This window comes from Bubalus kerabau, chromosome 17, assembly GCF_029407905.1.
Source record: "Bubalus kerabau isolate K-KA32 ecotype Philippines breed swamp buffalo chromosome 17, PCC_UOA_SB_1v2, whole genome shotgun sequence".
In the NCBI taxonomy this organism is placed as follows: Eukaryota; Metazoa; Chordata; class Mammalia; order Artiodactyla; family Bovidae; genus Bubalus; species Bubalus kerabau.
In genome coordinates this window covers 66,618,608-66,645,177 of record NC_073640.1, presented here as the reverse complement: position 1 = coordinate 66,645,177, position 26,570 = coordinate 66,618,608, and the positions used below count along the sequence as shown (strand labels likewise).

The window sequence follows — 26,570 nt, the reverse complement described above, 5'->3', positions numbered from 1 at the left end:
TGTCCGACTCTTTGTGACCCCATGAACTACAGCACGTCAGGTCTCCCTGTCCATCACCAACTCCCGGAGTCCACCCAAACCCATGTCCATTGAGTCAGTGATGCCATCCAACCATCTCATCCTCTGTCATCCCCTTCTCCTCAGGCCTTCAATCTTTCCCAGCATCAAGGTATTTTCCAAAGAGTCAGTTCTTTGCATCAGGTGGCCAAAGTATTGGAGTTTCAGCTTCAACACCAGTCCCTCCAATGAATATTCAGGACTTATTTCCTTTAGGATGGACTGGTTGGATCTCCTTGAAGTCCAAGGGACTCTCCAGAGTTTTCTCCAACACCACAGTTCAAAAGCATCAATTCTTCAGCACTCAGCTTTCTTTATAGTCCAACTCTCACATCCATACATGACTACTGGAAAAACCATAGCCTTGACTAGATGGACCTTTGTTGGCAAAGTAATGTCTCTGCTTTTTAATATGCTGTCTAGGTTGGTCATAACTTTCCTTCCAAGGAGTAAGCATCTTTTAATTTCATGGCTGAAGTCATCATTTGCAGTGATTTTGGAACCCTCCAAAATAAAGTCTGCCACTGTTTCCACTGTTTTCCTCATCTATTTCCCATGAAGTGATGGGACTGGATGCCATGATCTTAGTTTTCTGAAGTTTGAGCTTTAAGTCAAATTTTCACTCTCCTCTTTCACTTTGATCAAGAGGCTCTCTAGTTTTTCTTTGCTTTCTGCCATAAGGGTGGTATCATCTGCATGTCTGAGGTTATTGATATTTCTCCCAGCAATCTTGGACCCTGAGTAGGTGAATGTTTTTATATACAGCACAAATGGCTATAACTGGAACAAAATCTTCCTATTTACAGTAGCTATTCTCCTTACACGAAGGTATTAGATTTTTCTCTTCAGTTATGTCTTAGGTTGGCTAAAAAGTCCATTTGGGTTTTTCTGGAAGATGTATGGAAAAACACGAATGAACTTTTTGGCTAATCCAACAATATAGACAAAAGATAGGCAGGGTGGTTAGGCATTGGGTTATAAGCATCTAAGCCACCTTTCAACAGATGATACATAGACTGAGGTGGATATAGTCCAGGTTTCTCACTGTTGGTGGAATATTTATAAGCACAGAAGAGGGGAAGGGTACGATAAGCCCTAGAGTTTGGTTTTTAATTGGAGGAATTATGACTAACTCATGTTTTTGTTGTTCAGTTGGTCAGTTGTATTTGATTCTTTTGCAACTACATAGACTGTAGCCCGTCAAGCTCCTCCACCCATGGGATTTTCCAGGCAAGAACACGGGAGTGGGTTGCCATTTCCTTCTCCAGGGGATCTTCCTGACCCAGGGATTGAACCTGTGTCTCCTGCATTGGTAGGCAGGTTCTTTACTACTGAGGCACCAGGGAAGCCCAGTAACAAGCTGTTGATCATCATAACATTTGTGTAGACTGAGTTAGAAAAGTGCTTGCTTTTTTAAGCAAGCAAGGTGACTCTGCTACGTGACTTGGGGATGAAACCCGCCGCCATCTTGCCTCATGCAACCCAGTCCTACAGATGCTCACTGGGTGCTGGCAAGGCCCCCAGGAGGCTCAGTGTGGGCCGTGGTAATCCACCCCAGATGACACAGGACAAGCAACGGCCGAAAACTGATTGACAACCAGGATGCTGAACACTTCAGCCTCTGCTCAACACGTCTCCTCTCCTGCTCTGGACTCAGAGTGCGCTTTGGAGCCCTGTATGTCCATCGAGAGGTGAATGAATAAACAGGTTGTGGTATATATATGTGTGTGTGTGTGTGTGTGTGTGTGTGTAATGAATATTACTCAGCAATAAAGGGAGCACACTGAGTCACTTCTAGTGAAGTGACTGAATCTAGAGCCTATTACGCAGAGTGAAGTGAGTGAGAAAGAGACAAGTATCACATATTAACAGATGTATATGGAATCTAGAAAGATGGAACTGATGAGCCTATTTGGAGGGCAGGAATAGAGATACAGATGGAGAGAACAGGCTCGTGGACACAGTGGGGCAAGGAGAGAGTGGGATGATTTGAGAAAATAGCATTGAAACATACACATTAACGTATGTAAAACAGAGAGCCAGTGGGAGTTTGATGTAAGATGCGAGGAGCTCAACCCAGTGCTCCCTAAGGGGTGGGAGGTGGGAGGGAGGGGACATGTGTATGCCTGTGGCCGATTCCTGTCGATGTATGGCAGAAGCCACCACAACATTGTAAAGCAATTATCCTCCAAATAAAACAAACAAAGAGCCCTTCGGTGTCCGCGTCTCTCCTCACGCTTTCAGAGGCTGCTGGGCCCCTCTGCTTTAGGAGTTTATCTGGTCTGAGTAAAAATGAATGAGGGAAAGAGCGAATGATTGCACGCACACATGGCTGAAGAGAAGTCTCTTCCTTCAACAGACTCCTACCAGTAAACGCTGAAGGCTGAAATGAGACCACTGCGCGTGTTTTGACTCGGGAGGGCGTTGGGGTGGGAGCTGAGGAGGTGCGCCGGGATGAGCAGCCGCATACTAGGACAGTCTCAGGACGTCTCCCAGCAAAGAACTCGCTGACCGATCGCAAGGCCCCTGGTCCGTGTAACATGGAGACACCTGTCAGGCGCCCGTGACAGGGCTGGGACAGGCAGGCGCGGTGTGTCCTCCAGCAGGAAGCACGGAGAACGTCACAGGGCCTTTATTTCTTTTTAAAGAGTCCCCGCCCCCCCCACAATGTGGACCATTTTTAAAGTCCTTACTGAATTTCTTACAGTATTGCTTCTGTCTTACGTTTTTCACTTTTGTCCGAGAGGTGTGTGGGATCTTAGCTCCCCGACCGGGGATGGAACACGCGCCCCCTGCGATGGAAGGCGAAGTCCTAACCACTGGGCCGCTGGGGAAGCCCCAGCATCTTGACTGGTTCAGGAAGCTTTACTGAGATATCACTGACATGGAAGATATGTGAGTGTGAGGTGTATAGCGTGGTGCTTTGATACAGGAATAGACTGTGAAATTATTGCCACAGGAAGGTTGACACCTCCATCGCCTCAGAGAGTTAGCTTTTCTCCCGGCTGGTGGTGACAGCATGGGCGATTTGTCTCTCACTGACTTTCTAGTATAAGGTGAGCGTGTAGTGCAGCGCTGGTAGGTGCCGGCCCCGGTGGCGCATCAGATCCTCAGAATGTATTCATTTTATAACCGCAACTCAGTGCCCTTTGACCAACATCTCCTCATTCCCCTGACCTCCCGGCCCCTGGAAACCACTCTCTCACTCTCTGCTCCTGAGTTCAGCTTCTTCAGATTACACGCACAGAAGCTGCCACACAGTACTTGTCTTTCTCTGTGCCGTTTATCTCAATTAGCATAGTGCTCTTGAGGTCTATCCATGATGCTGCAAATGGCATGATCTCATTCTTTTTTATGGCTATGTAATATTCCATCACTGGAGAAGGAAATGGAAACTCACTCCAGTATTCTTGCTTGAAGAATCCCCATGGACAGAGGAGCCTGACGAGCTGCAGCCCATGAAGTCGCAGAGATGGACATGACTGAGCGACTAAGCACAGCACAGCACTGACTTCAACAGTAGCAACTTCCAGTTATAAAGTAAGTAAGTCACGGATATGTAATGTACAACATGGTTCAGTAGTTAAGTATACTGTGTCACATGATGAAAAGTGGTAAGAGAATCAATCTTCAAAGGTTTCACCACAAGAAAAAAGTTCCATCGGTACAGTACCGTGTGGAGGTGGGTAGATGTTAACTAGATTTATTGAACTCATCATCTGTAATGTATACAAATATTCAATCATAATGTAAGTCCTGAAGTGATATAATGTCACACTTATTGTACTTTAATAAAAATAGTCACTCAATACTTAAAGAAGAGAATTAGTTATTATTGAAGGCATCTACTAGATATTTATCACATTAAGCATTATTTCTATTGACTCCATAGCAGATCCTAGGAGTTTTAGGATCCCTTAGGAGCAGCAGAAAGGGGGAAACAGTGGGAAAACATGAGGCCAAGACATCAGAAGTCTGCATCAACCACAGACGAAACTCTACAAGAACAGTGAGATAAAAAGAAAAAGTGGAATTCAGTATGTAAACAATGATGAAGGTGACCACCAGCATCAGGATGGTGTGGGTGGCTCTGGTCTCTGGGGGGCATCTGTGGTGTCCAGTGGGGGTGTGAATATACTGCACCCTCTGGCGGTGTCTGAGCAGGAGAAGCACCATGGAGCCACTGGACCAGACCATGAGGGTAAGAAACACGGCATCAGAGATGAACCACAAGTAGCCAAAGCTTGTGACATTACCTGAGATTGAGCAGAACCAATTGCCTTGTGAATCAGTATAGTTGTGTGTGTCCTGAGGACCAGTGATTTTCAGAGGAACAGGGATGTACATTAAGAGACTGAGAATCCAGCAGGTGCAGCAGGAAGGACCAATGAACTTGGGGGCTCTTCCTCTGAGCATCACCCACTCCGGTCTCCTCAGGGTGAGAGTGAAGGACTGATAGGTGCTCAAGACAGAAGTGGAACACAGGGAAGTGCTGAGAGCCATCCTTTGTATATAATACACAAACTTACACCCAAGGCTGGACAGGGACTTCCTTGACACAAAAACTGCCATTATGTGGGGAATGCCAGGGGAGAGAAGAACCAGGAGGTTGGCCATGGCCAAATGTGGCAGAACCATCTGTGTGGGTCTCTGCTTGTGGCCCAGCAAGGCTGGAGAGATGCTGCGGGAGAAAAGGATGGCATTGCCCAGAGCCCCAACCACCACCTGGAGCAGAAAGATGGTTTTCACAGCCGCCTCCCCTGTGTTTCTCAGGGCTTCTTTGTGAACAGACATGGAGAGGATGTCAGATTGGCCTGGAGCGGAAAGGGGGCTGTGCGGGTGTCTACAACAGCAGTCTTCTCACAGAACCAACACTGGGAAAGAATTCCTTTCTCCTCTTCTGAGAAGGGAGACACGGTCATGCTCCACAGGAGGGGCTCAACCTGGAGCACACATGCATGATACCGGTTACACTTTTTACTCTGATTATATTTAATTCTATTGTTTTGGCATTTCCTTATTCTCCACCAGCAGGTAAGGTTCATGAAGTTAAGAACCACATCACTTGTTCAGTAACATGGTGTGATGCATAATAGATGTTACAAAATCTGTACTAAGTGTATGATGATGTGACAGGAGACAGACTAGCAGATACACTAACCCTTAGAGACATTCCTGCGTATTGTAAGCGTGTGTTTAGAAAGAAATGGAAGATGCACAATGCCGGTGAGCTTTAAGACTGCACAACTAATTTAAACACAGTTGCAGGAGAGTCAGTTATTTACACTTGAAACTCATATTTCATCAGAATTACCACACACAGTATAACTTAAAAAATCAGCTGTGGACCTGCACTTTCTAGATCCTTGTGTGAGGAGCTTGGGAGTCACCTCTATGTCCTAAAAACAAGGAAAACACTGAATAGACTGAAAATTCTTGGATCAGTAAGAGAGGTGAGAGGGGAATCACTGGCTCCATTAGGGAAGAGACAGCGGGGGAAGAGAAGGAATCAAGACATTGGAGCAGAGATTCCTGAGCAGAAAGCCCTCGGGAAGAAGCCCTGGGTAGGAAATCCTTCGTCATAACGATGGATCGATGGGGATTCAGTGTGTAGGAGTCTGACAGTTAGAATCTCCAGGAGGACCACTCATCCCACAGTCCTGTGAGTCTGGTGATATTTCCCTCAGCTGATATCAGAGAGAAATCCATCCCCTTCTGCTCCATTACTGGGAGACGAAAGCAAACATTTTCAAATACATCAGAGCACTGGGTTCTTCTTAACTGAATCTGCTTTCCTGGGAAGGTAGTTAACTAGAGCCTAACCAGCAGGGTTTGCACAGAGCCTGACTCACCTGGGAAGGGAAATCCGCAGCTCTAGCCCACTCCAGCTGTGCTGTCCCACCCAAGGGGGAGAAAAACATGGAGAAACAGGGGGTTCATGGTCCAGAGGCACAGGCTCAGGGACTGACTGAGACCTCATCATAGGAGGTGGAACCTCCCTTCTCCCTGAGAAAGGAGATAGAGGGGCCCCTGGGCTGGACAGCTTGTGTTCGTCGAGTGGAGTAAAACTGAAGGCTTACTCTCACGCACACACTCCAAGGACAAACCTAGTGGCAGAAGCTGAGTCCTGCTGGGGTAAAGAGATACTGTGCCCACGCCTGAGGTCAAGGAAGACTTCCCTGTCTGTACAAGAGCAGGAAGGCTTCCCACGGGCCAAAAAGGGAGGAGAGCCCCACCCCCTAATAAGGGTGGACATGCACCCACAAGTCTTTGCGGTGGGATCCGTCTTAGCAAAAGGTTGCCCATGCATGTTGGGGAGGGTTCAGGAATCAGTCAGGTGTCAAGAAAGAGACAAGGAACAAAAGAATAAAATACTTAGGAATAAATCTACCTAAAGAAACAAAAGATCTATATATAGAAAACTATAAAACACTGATGAAAGAAATCAAAGATGACACAAATAGATGGAGAAATATACCATGTTCTTGGATCAGAAGAATCAATATAGTGAAAGTGAGTATACTACCCAAAGCAATCTATAGATTCAACGCAACCCCTATCAAGCTACCAACGGTATTTTCCACAGAACTTGAACAAATAATTTCACAATTTGTATGGTAATACAAAAAACCTCGAATAGCCAAAGCAATTTTGAGAAAGAAGAATGGAACAGGAGGAATCAACCTGCCTGACTTCAGGCTCTACTACAAAGCTACAGTCATCAAGACAGTATGGTACTGGCACAAAGACAGAAATATAGATCAATGGAACAAAATAGAAAGCCCAGAGATAAATCCAGGCACCTATGGACACCTTATCTTTGACAAAGAAGGCAAGAATATACAATGGAGAAAAGATAATCTCTTTAACAAGTGGTGCTGGGAAAACTGGTCAACCACTTGTAAAAGAATGAAACTAGAATACTTTCTAACACCATTTACAAAAATGAACTCAAAATGGATTAAAGATCTAAATGTAAGACCAGAAACTATAAAACTCCTAGAGGAAAACATAGGCAAAACCCTCTCTGACATAAATCACAGCAGGATCCTCTATGACCCACCTCCAAGAGTAACGGAAATAAAAGCAAAAATAAGCAAATGGGACCTAATTAAACTTAAAAGGTTTTGCATAACGAAGGAAACTATAAGCAGAGTGAAAAGACAGCCTTCAGAATGGGCGAAAATAACAGCAAACGAAGCAACTGACAAAGAATTAATCTCTAAAATATACAAGCAACTCCTGAAGCTCAATTCCAGAAAAATAAATGACCCAATCAAAAAATGGGCTAAAGAACTAAACAGACATTTCTCCAAAAAAGACATACAGATGGCTAACAAACACATGAAAAGATGCTCATCACTCATCATCAGAGAAATGCAAATAAAAAAACCACAGTGAGGTACTATCTCACACTGGTCAGGATGGCTGCTATCCAAAAATCTACAAACAATAAATGCTGGAGAGGGTGTGGAGAAAAGGGAACTCTCTTACACTGTTGGTGGGAATGCAAACTAGTACAGCCACTATGGAGAATAGTGTGGAGATTCCTTAAAAAACTGGAAATAGAACTGCCATATGACCCAGCAATCCCACTGCTGGGCATACACACTGAGGAAACCAGAATTGAAAGAGACACGTGTACCCCAACGTTCATCGCAGCACTGTTTATAATAGCCAGGACATGGAAGCAACCTAGATGTCCATCGGCAGACGAATGGATAAGGAAGCTGTGGCACATATACACAATGGAGTATTACTCAGCCATTAAAAAGAATGCATTTGAATCAGTCATAATGAGGTAGATGAAACCTGAGCCTATTATGCAGAGTGAAGTAAGGCAGAAAGAAAAACACCAATACAGTGTACTAATATATATATATATAGAATTTAGAAAGATAGTAATGATAACCCTATATGCGAGACAGCAAAAGAGACACAGATGTATATAACAGTCTTTGGACTCTGTAGGAGAAGGCGAGGGTGGGATGATTTGAGAGAATAGCATTGAAACATGTATATTATCATATCACCAGTCCAGATTTGATGCATGAGACAGGGTGCTCAGGGCTGGTGCACTGAGATGACCCAGAGAGATAGGATGGGGAGGAAGGTGGGAGGTGGCTTCAGGATGGGGAACACATGTATACCCATGGCTGATTCATGTCAATGTATGGCAAAAAACACTACAATATTGTAAAGTAATTAAAAAAAAAGAAAAAGACAAGGTAATTGGCCAAAGGTAAAGAAAGACAATATTTTAAGTATATAATATGAAATCGTACAGTAACCACAGCAGTTATTTAGAATTTAGACCAACAGAAGTTTGGTTGGTTTGTTTTTGTGGAGTTTTTAAAGACCTACTGACAAATGTCCTTTTTGCTAGTAAATACCATCATTTGGTAATCTCATAAATCATTTCTTCTTTCAAAAAGAAAAATTCCACTATAGTTGAATCCCATTTTCTCTGAGTGAAATCCCATCATATAGACCAAAGATCAGCAAACTTTTTCTGTAAAGGGACAGAGAGTGGTATTTTAGGTTTTGTAGGTCCAGATGCAACTGAGCAACTCCATGTCTTTATGCAGCTGGGAAGGCAGCCACGGACAATATATTAACAGGTGAGCATCACTGTGTTCACAATGAAACTGGATTTCTAAAAACAGACGGCGTATGTGCACACCACCATTCACAGAAGCATCGTTCACAGTATCCAGTAAGTGGAAACAGCCCCAGGTCCATCAGTAGATGAGTGGATAGGCAAAATGTCCTCCTATACTGCACAGGAATAGTATTCAGCTGTGAAAAGGAAATATGTAGCGTATTTGATATATGCTATAACACAAATGCCCCTTGAAAACATGCTTAATGAAGCAAGTCGGGCACAGATGGAAAAATAGAATATGATTCCACTAATAAAAGTTACTTGGAGTAGGCACTTTCATTGAACCCGAAAGCAGAACCCCTCAGCTCTACTGAGGGGAAGAGGGTTGTTTAATGAGTAGCAAGTATCTGTTGGGATGATGAAGTTTTGGGAATAGATGGTGATGATAGTTATACATGGGCTGCCTGGTGGCTCAGATGGTAAAGGGTCTGCCTGCAATGCAGGAGACCCAGGTTTGATCCCTGGATTGGGAAGATCCCGTGGAGAAGGAAATGGCAACCACTCCATTGTATTCTTGCCTGGAGAATTGCATGGACCGAGGAGCCTGGTGGGCTGCCGTCCATGGGGTCACAAAGAGTCGGATATGACTGATGGACTAAAGCTAAAGCTCAAACAAAGACCTGGAAGGATGGTCCTAAATGAGGGGTTTCCGTCACCTCTTCCTGTGCTCCTCATTCAGGACGCCCATGCCCTTTCTCTGGGTGGGTCTCGCCCCACTTCTGTCTTAAACGAATTCTTCTCTGTGTGCTCGCCCACATGCTTTGCTGTGTCTCTAATAATGAACTTTATACCTGTTTTTTTTTAAACAGTTTTTGCCTTCTTGAGACATTTTTGCTTTCTAATGGGGGAAAGAACCAGGGTCACTTTGCTTCTAGCCTCAGACCCCTGGTGTTCTGGCAAGTAGGACTCCTGGTTTTCATTCAGGCGCCCCAGGTTCAATTCCTGGGCAGGGAACGAAGATCTCTTTTCAGAACCCCTCACTGCCATCTCTCTGAGGTCATCCCCACAGCTCACCACCACATCACCAAAGGTTTATTAACAGGCACTCTTTTTACCCACTACAATGCGTCCAGATAACAAGAAAAAACTCCTAGGTGCATTGAAAGGCAAAAACAAACAAAAGACCCCCCAAACCCAAACAGCTTGAAGACACAGAGCGAGCAGCAGATGCAGACATGGCAGGAAAGTTGGAATGGTCAGACCAGGAACCTAAATCAGCTATGATCACTGTGCTGAGGGCTCCAGTGGATAAAGCAGACAGGTGCGGGAACAGCTGGGCAACGAGAGCAGGAGAGGGGAATTCTAAATTAGGAAGAAATGCTGGAGACCAAAACACTGTCCCAGAAATTCCAGACTGACTTTGATGGGCTTCTTAGTAAATCGGAGGACGCTGATGTGGAAGTAATCTCAGAAGGAGATTTACAGTGAACTCATGGCTCTGGTCCCATTCAGATACAAACCCCAGCACATTCCCGCCTTCCACCTGCCCAGCTATGAGCTCCTCTCCTGCTGAGAGCCGGCTGTCCTGATTCCTGCCGAGACTGAACACGAGAGCACTCACCTGCCTGCACTTGGCTCCACACTCTGTGCAGGGAAGTGTCAGTCAGCATGGGCCCCAGTTATAGGGACAGGGTCCCTGGGTCTGCTCTCCCCACAGAGAGGCCATTATCATGTCATCTGGAGCGGAGGTGACACTGTCTGCATGGAGAGTCTGGGGCGTCTCCAGTGGGGGCAGATCTTACCCCCAGTGCTCGTCCCCCTCACCCACGCCTGGGGACTAGTGACTACTCCTGGCAGTTACTGAGAAGGTCCACATGAACAGCTGAGCAGAGGGCAGGGAGAGTTTTCTGTGTTCCCTGTGGGAGAACCCAAGTTTAGAGTGAAAGTCACAGCTGGGGGAGGGACACTCACAGAGCACCGGGGCTCCCTTCACTGTGTCTCCCGTTGGGCATTTTTCCTCATGGTCTCACTCTTCCAAACTGTTCCAAAGTGTTCTCACTGATCATCAGCATGGGGTCTGGAGGCTGGGCTTTCTCCTGAGTTGAAGTTCTACAGCCCTTTCTATTTATGGCCTCAGGTCTGTTTAATCTGGAAAACGCCCCCTTTGAAACCAGAGTTTCCCTCCTCAGAATCCTCAGGTCTCCCTTGTGTCCACAGGACTCTGCAAGGACTTTGTCATTTGTTCTAAGTCACCCATGGAGCCCCCTCCTTGAGCCTCTCATTGGACCTCCAGCCTGTCCCTGTGTTCTGGGCCATGACTGCTGGAAAGGTTTCTGGACTCACAGGGACTAAGAAATACCACTGATGAAAATAAACAGAGAGGTGACATTAGACTGTATGCTGCAGTCCATGGGGTCACAGAGTCGAACTTGACTTAGTGGCTGAACAACAGCATTAGAATACTTTAAACTGATCATGGCAATCATCAGTTGATAGTTGGATCTTGGGTACCAGGTCCCTCAGCTGGGAAATAACCCTGAGTTCATCCTTCTGAAGCCCAGAGAGCAGAAGGGGCACAATCAATCATCCCCACTGGGCTCCTTCTGCAGGGAGCTGATGCACTGTGGCCAGCAGACTTGTCCACAGTTCTGGTACACGGGTTTGAGGAGAGAAGGCAGGCAGATAAGACGGCCACTGCCTCTTCAAAGTGTTCAACTGTGGTCCCTGTCTGCTGAAAATATGCATGATAATGATTTAATGTGTTGACTGATTATTCCTCCTCAGAATCTGCCCCCACACATTTAAACACAGAGAACCTACTCTGTGCTGTCCCTGGTACTAGGTAATGATGGTCCTGGTCCTGAGCTATGAGATGCTGCTTACATGAAGGACATGGTTCATCATTAGACTTCTCACTGAACTGGTGAAAGGGTCTTGACTTCACTGTCTATTAAGGTAGCTCCAGTCCCATGTGGCTACTAAGCACCTGAAACGGGCTTGTCTGAGAGATGCTCTGATTGTAAACACACACTGGACGTCAAGCATCTGTTAAGACAGAGAGACAGTAAACTGCCTTTTCAAGAACTTTTCAGAATTGATTATAGCTTGTGCTCAGTCGCTCACTTGTGTCCGACTCGTTGCGACCCCATGGACTGTAGCCCGCCAGGCTCCTCTGTCCATTGGATTCTCCAGGCAAGAATACTGGAGCGGGTTGCCATGCCCTCCTCCAGGGGATCTTCCTGATCCCAGGATCGAGCCTCCGTCTCCTGTGTCTCCTGTGTTGCAGGCAGTTTCTTCACTAGCTGAGCTATCAGGGAAGCCCCCATCCTTAATAAAACCTCACTTATTCCAGAAATAAGTCAACATTTGATGGGATTAAGGAGGTGGGACGTAAATAAGGAGGAAATGGGAACCATATTCAATAAAATCCCCTTGCAGGGGAGCTGAGTGGCAGTGGGGGCATGTGGAGGCCACAGGTGAACCTAGTGGACTTGAGGTGGGTCCACCTGATGGAATTTCTTCTTCACGTCTCCGATTTCTCCAAAAGACAGATTTCAGAGACAAGGTCTGCAGTATGGAGGCATTTGTTAATTCAGCAAATATTCTGGAGGTCAGCTCAGTGCCAGGCAGTGTGTGTCCATTTAGGGGCACTGGACAGAGGACTCTGTCCTGAGAGGAGTGAACTGACCCTGGCAGGGTCTTCTTCATTTTCTTTATCACCACAGCTTCACATTTTAGGCAAGATGGTGACTTTTCCCCACTGACTTAATCAACCTCTCAGGCCCTGCCAGGCCTCCTCTCATGGCCAGGTGGGTCCTTCCTGCTGGGGTCAGAAGGCTCAGCAACGTGCAGTAGAAACTGAATGCGGCCTAGTTCAATGTGCACCTGAAATGAATGTGTGTTTTTCAGCTGTTGAATGAAACTGATTGCATGCACACATTTTTACTCTTGAAACAACTCTTGTTTCTATCATATAAAGAACCTCCATCACACACTAGGTTACACTTGCAGAAAATTAAAAGAAAACATTTGGAAATTGCTCTGGGGAAAAAAAAAAAACCAACAATAATTGAAATAGAAATAAGTCCGGAAACCACAACACTACTTCTGGAAATGTAAGCTTCTCTCATACAATTTGTGTTAGTGATTCATGAACTGTAATTCTCTGCTGCGCTTTTGCGCCACGTGGGCAGCAACCGGGGACGTCCCGGCCACAGCCACGCGCACTCGAGAGTTCTCTCCCCGCGCCTCCGCGGTCGGTGTCACTCGCTTTGCCTCGGATTCAGCGGCCGGTGTCACTCGCTTTGCCCCGGATTCAGCGAGGACCGCCAGTGCCCAGACTCACAGGGTAGATCCTCAGGAAGCTCTGGTCGTCCTGGCTCGGATGCTGTGCAGAGAAAAACAGACACAGCGGCTCCGCAGCGGGAACTTTGAGTGAATGTAAAGATATGGGACCCCTCACCAACGTAGTAGAAGGAAACGACCCCGACATTCAGGAAGACCCCCGCTCGGTGCAGGAAGGCTCGGTGCAGACGGAGAACACGGCTCCTTCTCAAACTCACAGCCCGGAAGCCGCGCCCGCAGTCGGCCGCGTCTCCCCTCGCCGGCGCGCAGTCTCGCAGGCGACGCCCAGGTCCCCTCGGCCGGACCCCGCCTCCACCTCCAGGAGTGGCGCCGGAGGTGAACCGCGGGGAGCGCAGGACGCAAGTGCTGCGGTGAACCTCTCAGGTCTCGGCTTCTTCTGCTGCTTGTAAACCCACGCCAGACAGATCTCAGGTCCTCAGAAATGATGAGGTGCTTGGTGGCCGTGTCAACGTCCAAGGGCACGTCCACGACGGGGAGAAAGGTCAGCAAGTAGGGACACTGGACACTGCACTTCCTGCCCTCTGGGGGTTCACGTGGCTGACTCACTTCACTTCCGTAACGGCACTTCTCACCCAAGCAGAGGGTTCCTGACCCCTGACCCTGATGAGATAGTTCCACGTATAAACTGAATGATTAAAGAGATACAATTCCATGTATAAACTGAATGATTAAAATTGAACCGGTCTTTCTCATTCATGTCCATGTTCTCTTTGCATTAATTGGATTATTTGATTCAAGACTTTTCTTCTGTTTAGAACATGATATGCATCCAAAAAAAAAAAAAAAAGTCCCTGGGTGTTGATTTTCCTCAAAATTGTCCAATTGTGACAGACTTTGTCAAAATACAGACACTGAATATACACCTGAATGGTGGTGATTTGATGTGTCCCAGAATAATGTTGAAATAGTCAGGTATCTTTTTCTTCTTTTTGCATCTTCCCTCTCTGTAAATGAACAACAAGCAATTGCATTCCAGTCCTTCCCATTCTCTGAGTTGTAGAAAATATAAGAAGATGTGTCAGAGGTCTCTGGATGAGGGGGTTAACTCTGGAAGTCAAGACGGAGGAAGGGATTCTTGTGGACACGGGAAAGGATGGGCTTGGATACTGTAGTGACTCAGACCCAGAACTTGATGCGGCCAGGCTCAGAGGGCCCCGGGGTGGAAGGACTAGCTGCATTGGCAACATCTCCGCCTAACCAAGCAATGAGGAGGGGGCCTCGACCCGCCTGTCCTGATGTGACCGTGTGGATGCGGCCACATTTCAGTTCAGTTGCTCAGTTGTGTCCGACTCTTTATGACCCCATGGACTGCAGCACGCCAGGCCTCCCTGTATCACCAATTCCCAGAGTTTACCCAAACCCATGTCCACTGAGTCAGTGATGCCATTCAACCATCTCATCCTCTGCCGTCCCCTTCTCCTCCTGCCCTCAATCTTTCCCAGCATCAGGGTCTTTTCAAATGAGTCAGCTCTGAGTATCAGGTGGCCAAAGGATTGCAGTTTCAGCTTCAGCATCAGTCCTTCCAATGAACACCCAGGACTGATCTCCTTTAGGATGGACTGGTTGGATCTTCTTGAAGTCCAAGGGACTCTCAAGAGTCTTCTCCAATGCCACAGTTCAAAAGCATCAATTCTTCGGCACTCAGCTTTCTTTATAGTCCAACTCTCACATCCATACCTGACCACTGGAAAAACCATAGCCTTGACTAGACAGACCTTTGTTGGCAAAGTAATGTCTCTGCTTTTGATGGGGCCACAGGAGACTCAGAAATAAACCCTCTGCCGCAAAGGCCGACGACTCTGCTTGGCTCCCTCCTCACACGGCTCTTTGGGAGATGCTGAGACTTTCTGACCGTTGGAGAGAACATGCAGTTTTCTAGGTCCCTATCATAAACACGGGTGTGCACAGAGCAGGTGGAAGCACACTCAAGAGGCTGAGCAGCTGGCTGCTTTCCTGATGACATGCAGGCTTGAAGGGGCACCGGCACACAGTCATCACAGCCCACGGATGATAGGACCCCTCACAGGAGGAGGGCGCGGGTGGAGGGGATGGAAGGAGCCTGGGCACTCTCTGCACAGCTGGGGAGGTCAGCTCTGGCATTCGGAGCTAACCCAAGAGACACAGCTGAGCTGTGGTCATTACCCTTCCCTAGGAGTCCTGAGCCGGAATCAGGCACCTTAGGTCCCAGCCAGGGCAGGAGCGCAGGAGACAGGACTGAGACCTCCGGTCACACAGCACACGCTCCTTTCCCTTCGGCTGGGCGTTCGTGCCTTCAGTACGCCCTGTCCACTCGTGCTGTGCAGAGTCACCTGGGGCTTTGCCACATCCTGTGGGAGGTGCTCCGTCACTCAGTCATGTTGGACTCTTGGCAACCCGTGGACTGTAGCCCACCAGGCTCCTCTGTCCACGGGATTCTCCAGGGAAGAATGCTGGAGGGGGTCGCCATTCCCTTCCTCCAGGGGATCTCCCCGATCCTGGGATGGAAGCCACCTCCCAGGCATCTCCTTCATTGGCAGGTGGATTCTTTATGACTAGTGCCACCTGCGAAGGCCACACAGGACTAAGGCATGGCCTAAATGTATCATTGCTTAAAAAATAAAAATCTACAGATAGCTCTTACCTACACCTAATGGAGAAGAACACTTGCTGGTTGGAAAGAATAAACATTTTCAGGTGGCAGAATTCAGCGAGGCCCTCAGCGAGGCCTTAGCTAGCTGAGCGCTGTTGAAAAGGCGCTTTGCCCCGGGCGATTGTTGGTTGGGGCACGGTACACAGACGCCTCACCTCAGAACTTGCGGATCCTTGGGTTCGTCTGGGGGACGGCTCTCAGCTGGGGCTCGAGGCCTTGACCTTGCACACTAGTGCTCCCAGCTGCAGCACGTGCCTGAGGTCAGTCTTCTGGGAGACCACCAAACAGTTGGGGCACAGCAAGCCCTCCGCACCGGGCGCCTTCTGCAGCGAATCCAGGCAGCGGAAGCAGCAGCCAAAGCTGCATTTCAAGTACCTGGGGTTGTCCAGGTACATTAGGCAGACCGCACATTTACTCGCTTTAAAGAAGTGTTCAGCCATGGGTCCTCTCTGGGGAAACGTGCCTGAGACGAGAATTTCCATGAGCTGAATGGATACTAGTCCCTGGGGCACTTTTTTCCCCAGAATTTTTGTCTCATAGAGAATATGACTTCAGTCATGTCTGCTTCTTTTGCGACCCCATGGATTGTAGCCCGCCAGGCTCCTCTGTCCATGGGATTCTCCAGGTTAACAGTACTGAAGTGGGTTGCCATTTCCTTTTCCAGAGGATCTTCCCAACAGGGTGATCCAACCTGAGTCTCCTGCGTTGGCAGGTGGGTTCTTTACTTTTGAGCCACCAAGGAAGCCTGATAGATAATATAAATCTCTACAATTTAATTTTTTTTGGCTGCGTGGAGGATATTATGCACAGTGAAGTCAGTCAGAGAGAGACAAACACTGCATGATATCACTTTTATGTGGAGAGTAGAAAACAATACAAATGAACACATATGAAAAACAGAAACACATTTACAGATAGAGAAAAAAAAATGCGTGGCAACCAGAGGGGAGGTTGGGTGGAGGGCAGTACTATAGATTAACAGACAGAAATTACTATATGTAAAATTGATAAACAAGGACCATACTGTATAGCACCAGGGATGTACACCCATTACCTTGTAATAACTTAGAGAATACTTTGAAAAAATACTGAATCACTGTGCTGTACCTCAAAGTAACATATTGGAAATCAGCTAGTCTTCAATAAAAAAATAAGACTAATAGGGATGCTAGTGTCAAGGCAATAAAGAGTAATTTGTCTTTTAACATAAAAAACCCAAAAAGATTTAAAAAATGATGTTGCAATGATGACACTTTGCCTTTTAACACTGGTTAGATTTATCTGCTTCTCCTTTGTTTATGTGCATACTGGAAAATGAACTTAGAATCACACATGTGGGTCACCCTGGACTCTCCACCTGTCCAAACTGCATGTGGCAAAAACTCACAGAGGAACTTGAGAGGTGGAACCAGTCTGTGGCTGAAACTTCATCTCACAGAGTCTACCAAGCTCTGATTAGACTCAGGATAATGAAGATCAAACCAGTCAACCCTAAAGGAAATCAACCCTAAATATTCACTGGAAGGACTGATGCTGAAGCTCCAGGACTTCGGCCACCTGATGCCAAGAGCCAACTCGTGGGTAGAGACCCTGATGCTGGAAAGACTGAAGGCGGGAGAAGAGGATGACAGAGGATGAGATGGTTGGATGGCATTACCGACTCAATGGACATGAGTTTGAGTAACCTCCGGGAAATAGTGAAGGACAGGGAAGGCTGGCATGGGGTCACAAAGAGTTGGACACGACTGAGTGACTGAACAACAACAGTGAAGACTTTATTACTTCTCCAGCCTGGATACTGAACATCTAAATTCTGCCTGTTCTCCTGGAGGTCCTTGTGTCTCCAAGTGCACGCACCGTGCCTCAGGTAACTCTCCAGTTTGAATACATTTACAAATCCCTGCCTTCTGTAGAACAGAAATATAAGAATGAACGCTCCTAAGACAGACTTACCTCTCTCAGCCAGGTCCAGCTGCTTGCCCCCTCTCACAGCTCAGTTCTGTAGTGAGCCACCTCCAGGGGCTTTTATAAGGGATGGCTTCTCCCATCTCACGCCCTTCTTTGCTAATCCAATCAGGTTGTGATTTAATTCTGGCCTTAGGTTTCTTTATCCTCCAGTCATACAGAGATTTCACACACACAAAAGAGATAATTGTATCTTGAAAGTGCTATTTTTAATCTAATAGGAAACAAATATTGCCAATTCAGTCTGTCCTAAAGGAAATTCACCCTGAATATCCATGGGAAGGACTGATGCTGAAGCTGAAACTCCAATACTTTGGCCACCTGAGGGGAAGAGCTGACTCATTGGAAAAGACCCTGATGCTGGGACAGACTGAAGGCGGGAGGAGAAGGGGATGACAGAGGATGAGATGATTGGATGGCATCACCGACTCAACAGACATGAGTTTGAGGAAACTCCAGCAGATAGTGGAGGACAGAGGAGCCTGGCCTGCTATAACCCATGGGGTTGCAAAGAGTCAGACACAACTGAGCAACTGAACAACAACAAATGATATCCAAATAGCTGTCAGAAAAAAGTTTTCTGTATTTCCTGTGGAAATTTTAGTTCAGAGTCAAAGTTAAATCAGGCGTTAAAGGGACCATTGAAGGTGCATCAGGGATTTCATTATTTCCAACTGGGCTGGTTCCTCAGTGCTTTTTCATGTCTCCAAAATACCGTGTCACCAATGGATCAGGAGTCTGTTTTCAAGGACCTTAAATTCCATGCTTCTTTCTAATTATATTCCTAGGTCTTTTTCATCTGTGAAATCCCCCATTTTAGGCCATCTTTTCAACCTCAAAATCCTTTGTATCCATAATGTCAACATGATGGCACAGGTAAACGGTCAATTTTATTGGAAAGTTTTGTTGCGTTTTACTGGAATGCAGAGGGGCTTCACAGGTGGCGCTAGTGGTAAAGAACCCACCTGCCAATGCAGGAGACATGAGAGGCGGGGGTTCCATTCCTGGGTTGGGAAGATCCCCTGGAGGAGGGCATGGCAGCCTACTCTAGTATTCTTGCCTGGAGAATCCCATGCACAGAGGAGCCTGGTGGGCTAGAGTCTATAGGGTCACCAAGAGTTGGACACGACTGAAGACGGGACTAAGCATGCACCCATTGGAAAGCAGCCACCTCTGTCTGCATATTGTCTAAAGAGACCATGTGGCCTGTGAACCTAAAAATATTTACTATCTGAGTCTTTGAGTAAAAGTTTGCTCCCAAGAACTAGTTTGTTGTACTTTGTGAGAATTCCAGCGCCCACAACCCACCCCATCTGAGAGTTCATGGTGCCCCAGCCCCTGGGACAATCCCACACTCCTCAGGCTTTTCACTGAGAAACTGTTCTTCCTGCTGTCCTTCGTTTCATATTGAGTATGTTTTCATGCTTTTGTTCTCATGCTAGGGCTAATTCTTTGTTTCAGCCATGTTATCTTTTTTTTTCTGTTTGAATATTATTAGAATTTCCAAGAGTACTGCTAAAAATTTCTCCTTTAAATACAATTTTTATTTATTTTAAACTTAATTTTTACTGGAGTATAGTTGCTTTACAATGTTGTGTTAGTTTCTATTGAACAGCAAAATGAGTCAGCCACAAGGACACACATATCCCCTCCCTTAATGGATGTTTTCAAGCGTACAAACTGTAGACAACAGGGTAATCATCCACTCACCCACCCATACCTCAAGCTCCTTGTCTACTTTTAAGCATCATCTACCTTGAGCAGATCCGGCAGTTCTTTCCACTGGAGAGTTTTTACTTTTTGGCTGTGCCATGTGGCATGTGGGATGTTAGTTCCGTGATCAGGGATTGAACCCACGCCCTCTGCATTGCAAGCTCAGAGTCTTATCCACAGGACCACCAGGGACGTCCCTCCATTGGAGAATTTAAGTGATAATTATATCCTGGCTAGGGACAGTTTGGTGTTAGTGTTAAGAGATACAACTCTGAGGCATTTATGGGGGGGAAACCCTGCAACAGTTACCACCAAACACTCAAAGGGGAATGAGAGGAGAAGCTCATGATACAACTGTGGCTGAATCACTTATGTGCTGCCTTCTAGAATGTTCCAATCGACAGCTTCAAATCTTCTCACTCCAGCAGAAAAGGTAAGTTGAATCAACCATCATTAACTCCAAACATTATAGAGAAAAATGATAATTATTTGAGAGTGTGCATAAGACAGAATGTTAAAAAAAGGCACCGTAGGGTATGTGGTTGGGTCCCTGCTCTGATGCCTACATCCGAGCTGTACCTACTCCATTCTCTCTCTTAATCTCACTGTTTGAATAGCAAACATCTTCTGGGGACCTGGGTATTCACAGTATGAAGCTGACAGCGTGGAGCTGATTGACATGGAGAGGAGGGGTGTGCACATGTCTGTGTCGCTCTGCCCTGAGCATCTTTGTCTTCAGGGGCTGAAGTGGGAAAGATGATGCCAAACAAGGGGATTCTAGTCCTGCTGCTGATGCAGAAGAATTCCAGGTCTCTCGTGTTCACATGTGTATGTGTGTGCATGTGTGTGTGAGAGAGAGTGTAGGATGGATGCATAGTTGGGCACCCTCTTTTCTCTTACACAGAGTTAACTGTATCTGGTGTTGGGTGGAGGAGAACTTTGTGAGGTGATGAAAATGTTGTGTTGTACAGAAATATGTCACTATGGAGCACCTGGAATGAGTCTAGGGCAAATGAGGAGCAGAATTTTAATCTTACTCTGCTTGAACTTAGATGTAGGCAGCTCCACGTGGCTAGCCCAGGGACTGGGAGAAGTGAAAGGTGTCTTCCCTTGCAGTGTGGGGCACCTGGCCCAGCAGATGGTGCCAGAGCTCCAGGACAGAGAATCAGGGCTGGTGTTGCTGGTGGGGCGGGAGGAGGCTGGAGAAAATGCTAAAGCCTGGGATCCACACACTTGCAGCTGCTCTTCCCGGGTCACAAGAGATTATGAAATACAGGAACTAAGCTTCTTAAAGGGTTTCCCAGGTGGTGCTAGTGGTAAAGAATACACCCGTCGACGCAGAAGATGCCAGAGATGCAGGTTTAATCCCTGGGTTGGGAAGATCTCCTGAAGGAGAAAATGGCAACCTGCTCCAATATTCTTGCCTGGAGAATCCCATGGGCAGAGGAGCCTGGTGGGCTACAGTCCATGGGGTCGCAAAAAGTTGGACACGATTATGCATGCACCCACACAAGCTTCTCAGAACTGTTTCTCCTCTGTCTCCTATTTTCTCTCCTTCAGGGAGAGACACACACTCCCTCTTGCTCACACACACACCCTCACAATCTTACTCGTGGTCTCAGTCACAGTCTCTCTACTGTGCTTCCCAATATGCACACCCTCTCTTTCACACACTCTCACACACCAGTTCTGCTGTGTGCTTTGCAGGAGTGCTAGTACAAGAACAAAGAGGAACTTCACTGCTTCTGGTTCCAGTAAAATGGTGTGTGGAACCGAGAGAGACCCGTCTGTCACGACCACATGAGGATGCTGCAGAACCAGCACCAGTCCTTAGCTGGCCCAACACGGCATGTTCTCTAGAGACGGGAAAGTGCAGAAACTGGCGCAGCCTTTGGGTGGCATGATGTCAGGACTGAAATGAACTCCACCAAAACTGGCTTAGGGGCTGAAGTAGTGTGATCTGTTGAATCCAGTTACAAGAAAACACCAGAGAATTTTTAAAAGCTAGGAAACAACTATATATATTTTTCCTATGGTGGTTTCCAATCACGTTCTACCTACATCATTCCTTCTACATTTACTCATTACTATTATAAGTATCTATGTTTAAATCCTGACTTTGCCATTCTAAATATAACTGAATTATTTTTTTTGTACAGCTGAGGCTAACACAATATTGCATCTTTTTATTTTTCTCAACACCAACACATTTTGTATTGGGGTAAATCTGATTAACAGTGTTGTCATAGTTTCAGGAACAGTGAAAGGATTCAGCCATACATGTACATGAATCCATTCTCCCCCAAACTCCCCTCCCATCCAGGCTGCCACGTGACATTGAGCAGAGTTCCATGTGCCATACAATAGGTTCCCATTGGTTATCCACTCTAAACACAGTAGCTAACACAATACTGTAAATCAACTATACTTAGATAAAAAAATGTGTATGTGTTGAGTGTAGCTAAGTATGTCTGCATGTGTGAGTGTGTTCATGAAACCGAATTATGAGCTGTTTGTGCTGAGAGGCCCCAGAGCAGTGACACAGTCTCGGCAGTGTGCAAGCTAGTAGTGCACCCTGGCTTCTCAAAACTGACTCCATTCGAAAGAATCTGTATTCTTTGATGAAAACATAAAAAAATAGCAAAAAGCATTACAAGACCTGTGGAATTATACTATTTAAAAGTTTTTACATGTTCTTTGAAAGGGTTGAAAGCAGTCGGGACAGACTATGATACTTTGGGAACCCATATACAATGGCTACCACAAGCAACAGAAAGTACTTACACCTTAACACTATCAAAATAAATTTTTTGCCTTAGAAAGGTGAAAAAGATTTATGTATTAAAGTGAAAAGATATCCTTGATATACTGTTAAGTAAAACAGGAGGTTTCAGAAGGATAAATAAGGCTTGCATGCATGTGTGCTCAGTCACGACAGTCGTGTCCGACTCTTGGCAACCCCATGGACTGTAGCCCGCCAGGCTCCTCTGTCCATGGAATTTTCCAGGCAAGAACACTGGAGTGGGTTGCCATCCTCTCCCAGGGGATCTTCCCGACCCAGGGATCGACCTGAGTCTTTTGCCTTGCAGGTGAATTCTTTACCGCTGAGCCACTGGTGAAGCCTTAAACATGGTTTAGTTTCCTCTCATTCAATAACTCAATGTGAATTCATTTTTATTATTTTTCTATTCTTTTTCAAATTCTTTTCCCATTTAGGTTATTACAGAATATTGAGCAGAGTTCCCTGTGCTATACAGTAGGTCCTATTGGTTATTTATTTTAAATACACTACTAAAATTAGAACAGATATAGAGAACAAACATATGGACACCAAAGAGGGGAAAGGGGGGTGGGATGAACTGGGAGACGAGTTGACGTATATACAATGTTAAATTAGATAACTAATGAAAACCTACTGTATAGTACAGGAAACTCTATCAGTGCTCTGTGGTGACCTAAATGGGAAGGAAATCTAAGAGAGAGGAGATATATGTATAGCTGATTCACTTCTGTGCAGCAGAAACCAACACGACATTGTAAAGCAACTAAAGACCAGTTCTAGGACATGGAAGCAACCTAGATGTCCATCAACAGATGAATGGATAAGGTAGTTATGGTACATATACACAGTGGAATACTACTCAGCTATAAAAAAAGGAATGCATTTGAGTCAGTTCTAATAAGGTGGATGAACCTTACAGAGTGAAGTAAGTCAGAAAGAGAAAGACAAATATCACATATGAATGCATATATATGGAATATTGGAGAAGGAAATGGCAACCCACTCCATTCTTGCCTCAAGAATCCCATGGACTGTAGCCTGTCAGGCTCCTCTGTCCATTGGGTCACAAGAGTTGGACATGAGTTAGTGATAAAACCACCATCACCGAGGAATCTAGAAAGATGGTACTGATGAACCTACTTGCAGGGCAGCAATGGAGACACAGACATAGAGCAGAGAGTTACGGACACAGTGGGGGAAGGAGAGGGTGGGAGGATTTGAGAGAGTAGCAGTGAAACATATACATTACCGTATGTAAAACAGATAGCCAATGGGAGTTTGATGTAAGATGCAGGGAACCCCAAGCTGGTGATCTGTGACAACCTAGAGGGGTGAGATGGGGAGGGAGGAGTAGGGGGGTTCAAGAGGAGGGGACATACGTATACCTATGGCTGATTCATGTGGATGTATGGCAAAAAAATCATAATATTGTTAAGTAGTTATCCTCTAATTTTAAAGCTCAGGGCTGGTGCACTGAGATGACCCAGAGGGATGGTATGGGGAGGGAGTTGGGAGGGGGGTTCAAGATGGGGAACACGTGTACACCCGTGGCGGACTCATGTCGATGCATGGCAAAGCCAATAGAATATTGTGAAATAATTAGCCTCCATTTAACATAAATAAATTTTTTAAAAAATAAAGAAAATGCTGAACTATTAAAAAATAAAAAATTTAAACAATTTTAATGGTATATTAAAAACAACAGTCTGTCACAAAACAAGGGGGGAAGGAAAAACAGAGAGAGTAAAAACCTAAGAGAACAGATAGACAACTGAGACTAGAGGAAAGCTATACATTTAAGTGACAAATATAAAAGGCGGCAGTTTTTACTCCTTCTTTCATATGACTTCATCCATCCAATCAACCAGATTACTGAGACTCAACCATATAAAGAACATGCAGCTTTCAAGGTGAAGCGATCCATTGAAGAACACTGATTTTCTGTGTAAGACTATAGCTGACTGGAGAAACATGAGTTAAACAAAGATTCAAGGTAATACAGAACACCGTCTCCTTTTCCCAGTTTTTAAACAATCTTCTTCACTGAAATAAAATCTCTGTCCATTCTGGAATAATATTTATCTGGACCAAATACTGGATTATGTGCCAGTGTATTTCAGGTATTATTCACAGTAACACTGAGATAAAATTTGTGGAAATACTTTAAATATTTCTTTATAAAGGAGATTTATTCCAGACGGTTGGATGGATTGAGGGAGAAATCGGTTTCCTCAAAAATCTGAAGTATCCTTTTCAAGTTGATATAATTTGATGGGTGGACTATCAAATATACCAGTGCAGCACCTTATTAAACTGATCTTCCATGTTCGTTGGATTTTATGTAAAAATTTGGTACTTATTATAAACATCAAAAAGTACAAATGTTCAGTTGTAAAATAAGTCCCAGGGATATACAATGGCACCCCACTCCAGTACTCTTGCCTGGAAAATCCCATGGACGGAGGAGCCTGGTAGGCTGAAGACCATGGGGTTGCGAAGAGTCGGACACGACTGAGCGACTTCACTTTCACTTTTCCCTTTCATGCATTGGAGAAGGAAACGGCAAGCCACTCCAGTGTTCTTGCCTGGAGAATCCCAGGGACAGGGGAGCCTGGTGGGCTGCCGTCTATGGGGTCGCACAGAGTCGGACATGACTGACTCGACTTAGCAGCAGCAGCAGCAGCAGCAGCATAGTGACTATAGATAATAATACTGTATTGCATGGTTTTAAATTTGCTAAGAGAGTAAATCTTAAAAGTCCTCATTACAGGAAAAATAATTTTTGTGTCTGTGTATGGCACCCCACTCCAGTACTCTTGCCTGGAAAATCCCGTGGACGGAGGAGCCTGGAAGGCTGCAGTCCTAGGGGTTGCTGAGGGTCGGACACGAGTGAGCGACTTCACTTTCACTTTTCCCTTTCATGCATTGGAGAAGGAAATGGCAACCCACTCCAGTGTTCTTGGCTGGAGAACCCCAGGGATGGGGGAGCCTGGTGGGCTGCCGTCTATGGGGTCGCACAGAGTTGGACACGACTGAAGCGACTTAGCAACAGTAGCAGCAGCATGAATACAGCAATTTGTTCTTACTGAGGTGATATTTTGCAACATATACAGGTATAGAATCGTTATATTCTACAACTAAAACTACTAAAACATTTTATGTTAATTATATCAATAAAAACGGCACTGAGTAAAGAGTCACAGAATAGAGTGATCTCAGGTATTAGTGAAGCTGTCTTCTACACATTTGCACTTCAGCCGTGACTTCTGACAACATGAGAGCAGAATCTAGGAAATCTAGGATCCCTAAGGATAAGCAGAAAGGGGCTAAAAGTGCGGAAACATGAAATCAAAATATGAGTGGTCTGTATCAAGCATAGATGAATACTTGAGAAGGAAGCGAGATAAAAAGAAAAAATGGAATTCAGTATGTAAACGATGACAAAGGTGACCACCAGCATCAGGATGCTGTGGGCGGCTCTGGTCTCTGGGGGGCATCTGTGGTGCCCAGTGAGGGGTGTGAACATACTGCACCTTCTGGCGGTGTCTGTGCAGAAGCACCATGGAGCCACTGGACTGGACCATGAGGCCAAGAAACACGGCATCAGAGATGAACCACAAGTAGACAGAGCCATCAGCAGGACCTGAGGATGAGTAAAACCACACTCCTTGGTTATCAGTACAGTTGTGTGTGTTCTGTGGAGCAGCGGTTTTCAGAGGAACAGTGATGCACATTAAGAGACTGAACATCCAGCAGGTGCAGCAGGAAGGACCAGTGACCTTGGGGGCCCTTCCTCTGAGCATCATCCACTCTGCTCTCCTCGGGGTGAGAGTGAAGGACTGATAGGTTCTCAGGACGCAGGTGGAGCACAGGGCGGTGCTGAGAGCCGCTCTCCGTAAGTAATACAGAGTTTACATCCAAGACTAGACAGGGGGCTCTTTGACACAAAAGTTGCCATTGTGTGGAGAATGCCAAGAGCAAGAAGAACCAGGACACTGGCCACGGCCATGTGGGTGAGAATCACGTATGTGGATATCTTCTTGTGGCCAAGCAAGATTGGAGAGATGCTGTAGAGGAAAAGGATGGCATTGACCAGAGCCCCAACCACCGTCTGTAACTACAAGATAGTTTTCAGAACCATGTCCCCTGGGATTGTCAGGGCATCTTTGTGAAAAGACATGGAGGGGATGCCAGAGTGTCCTGGAGCAGAAAAGAGGCTGTGCTAATGATGACATCAGCAGTCTTCTTTCAGAACCAGCACTGGAAAAGAATTCTCAGAATAAAAAAGAATTCTTACTCTTCTTTCTTCCAAGAAAGCAGATACTTTTATACTCTATAGGAGGGGCCCAACTCAAAGAACAAGCGCATAACAGCTGTATTATTCACCAGTACTGTTTTGTATTTATATCTGTCTCCCATGACTTGGGAATCATGTCTGTCTTGTTCAGCAACAT

The 26,570-nt window shown here is 45.9% G+C and overlaps 1 protein-coding gene, 1 long non-coding RNA gene and 1 pseudogene across 3 annotated transcripts; all 3 read right to left on the bottom strand.

Annotated features, from left to right (window-relative positions):
• Nucleotides 1–3,921: 3,921 nt before the first annotated feature.
• LOC129630743 (vomeronasal type-1 receptor 4-like) lies at nt 3,922–4,851 on the bottom strand. Its single transcript, XM_055551236.1, has one exon. It carries the CDS (start codon nt 4,849–4,851, stop codon nt 3,922–3,924), a length of 930 nt encoding a protein of 309 aa, XP_055407211.1.
• A 7,750-nt stretch (nt 4,852–12,601) lies between these two features.
• On the bottom strand, nt 12,602–17,659 carry LOC129630860 (uncharacterized). Of its 2 annotated transcripts, none has more exons than XR_008703791.1 (2): nt 17,610–17,659; nt 12,602–13,627 (listed from the first exon to the last, which is right to left on the bottom strand). It is a non-coding gene; the product is annotated as an uncharacterized LOC129630860 (long non-coding RNA). The 2 variants fall into 2 exon arrangements; XR_008703790.1 differs by having other exon boundaries at nt 12,602–13,652; nt 17,610–17,657.
• A 7,465-nt stretch (nt 17,660–25,124) lies between these two features.
• On the bottom strand, nt 25,125–26,570 carry LOC129630742 (vomeronasal type-1 receptor 4-like; annotated as a pseudogene).

What these genes read in the sequence shown, in the direction of transcription:
- LOC129630743 (XM_055551236.1), bottom strand. Translation starts at nt 4,851, where the DNA reads ATGTCTGTTCACAAAGAAGCCCTGAGAAACACAGGGGAGGCGGCTGTG.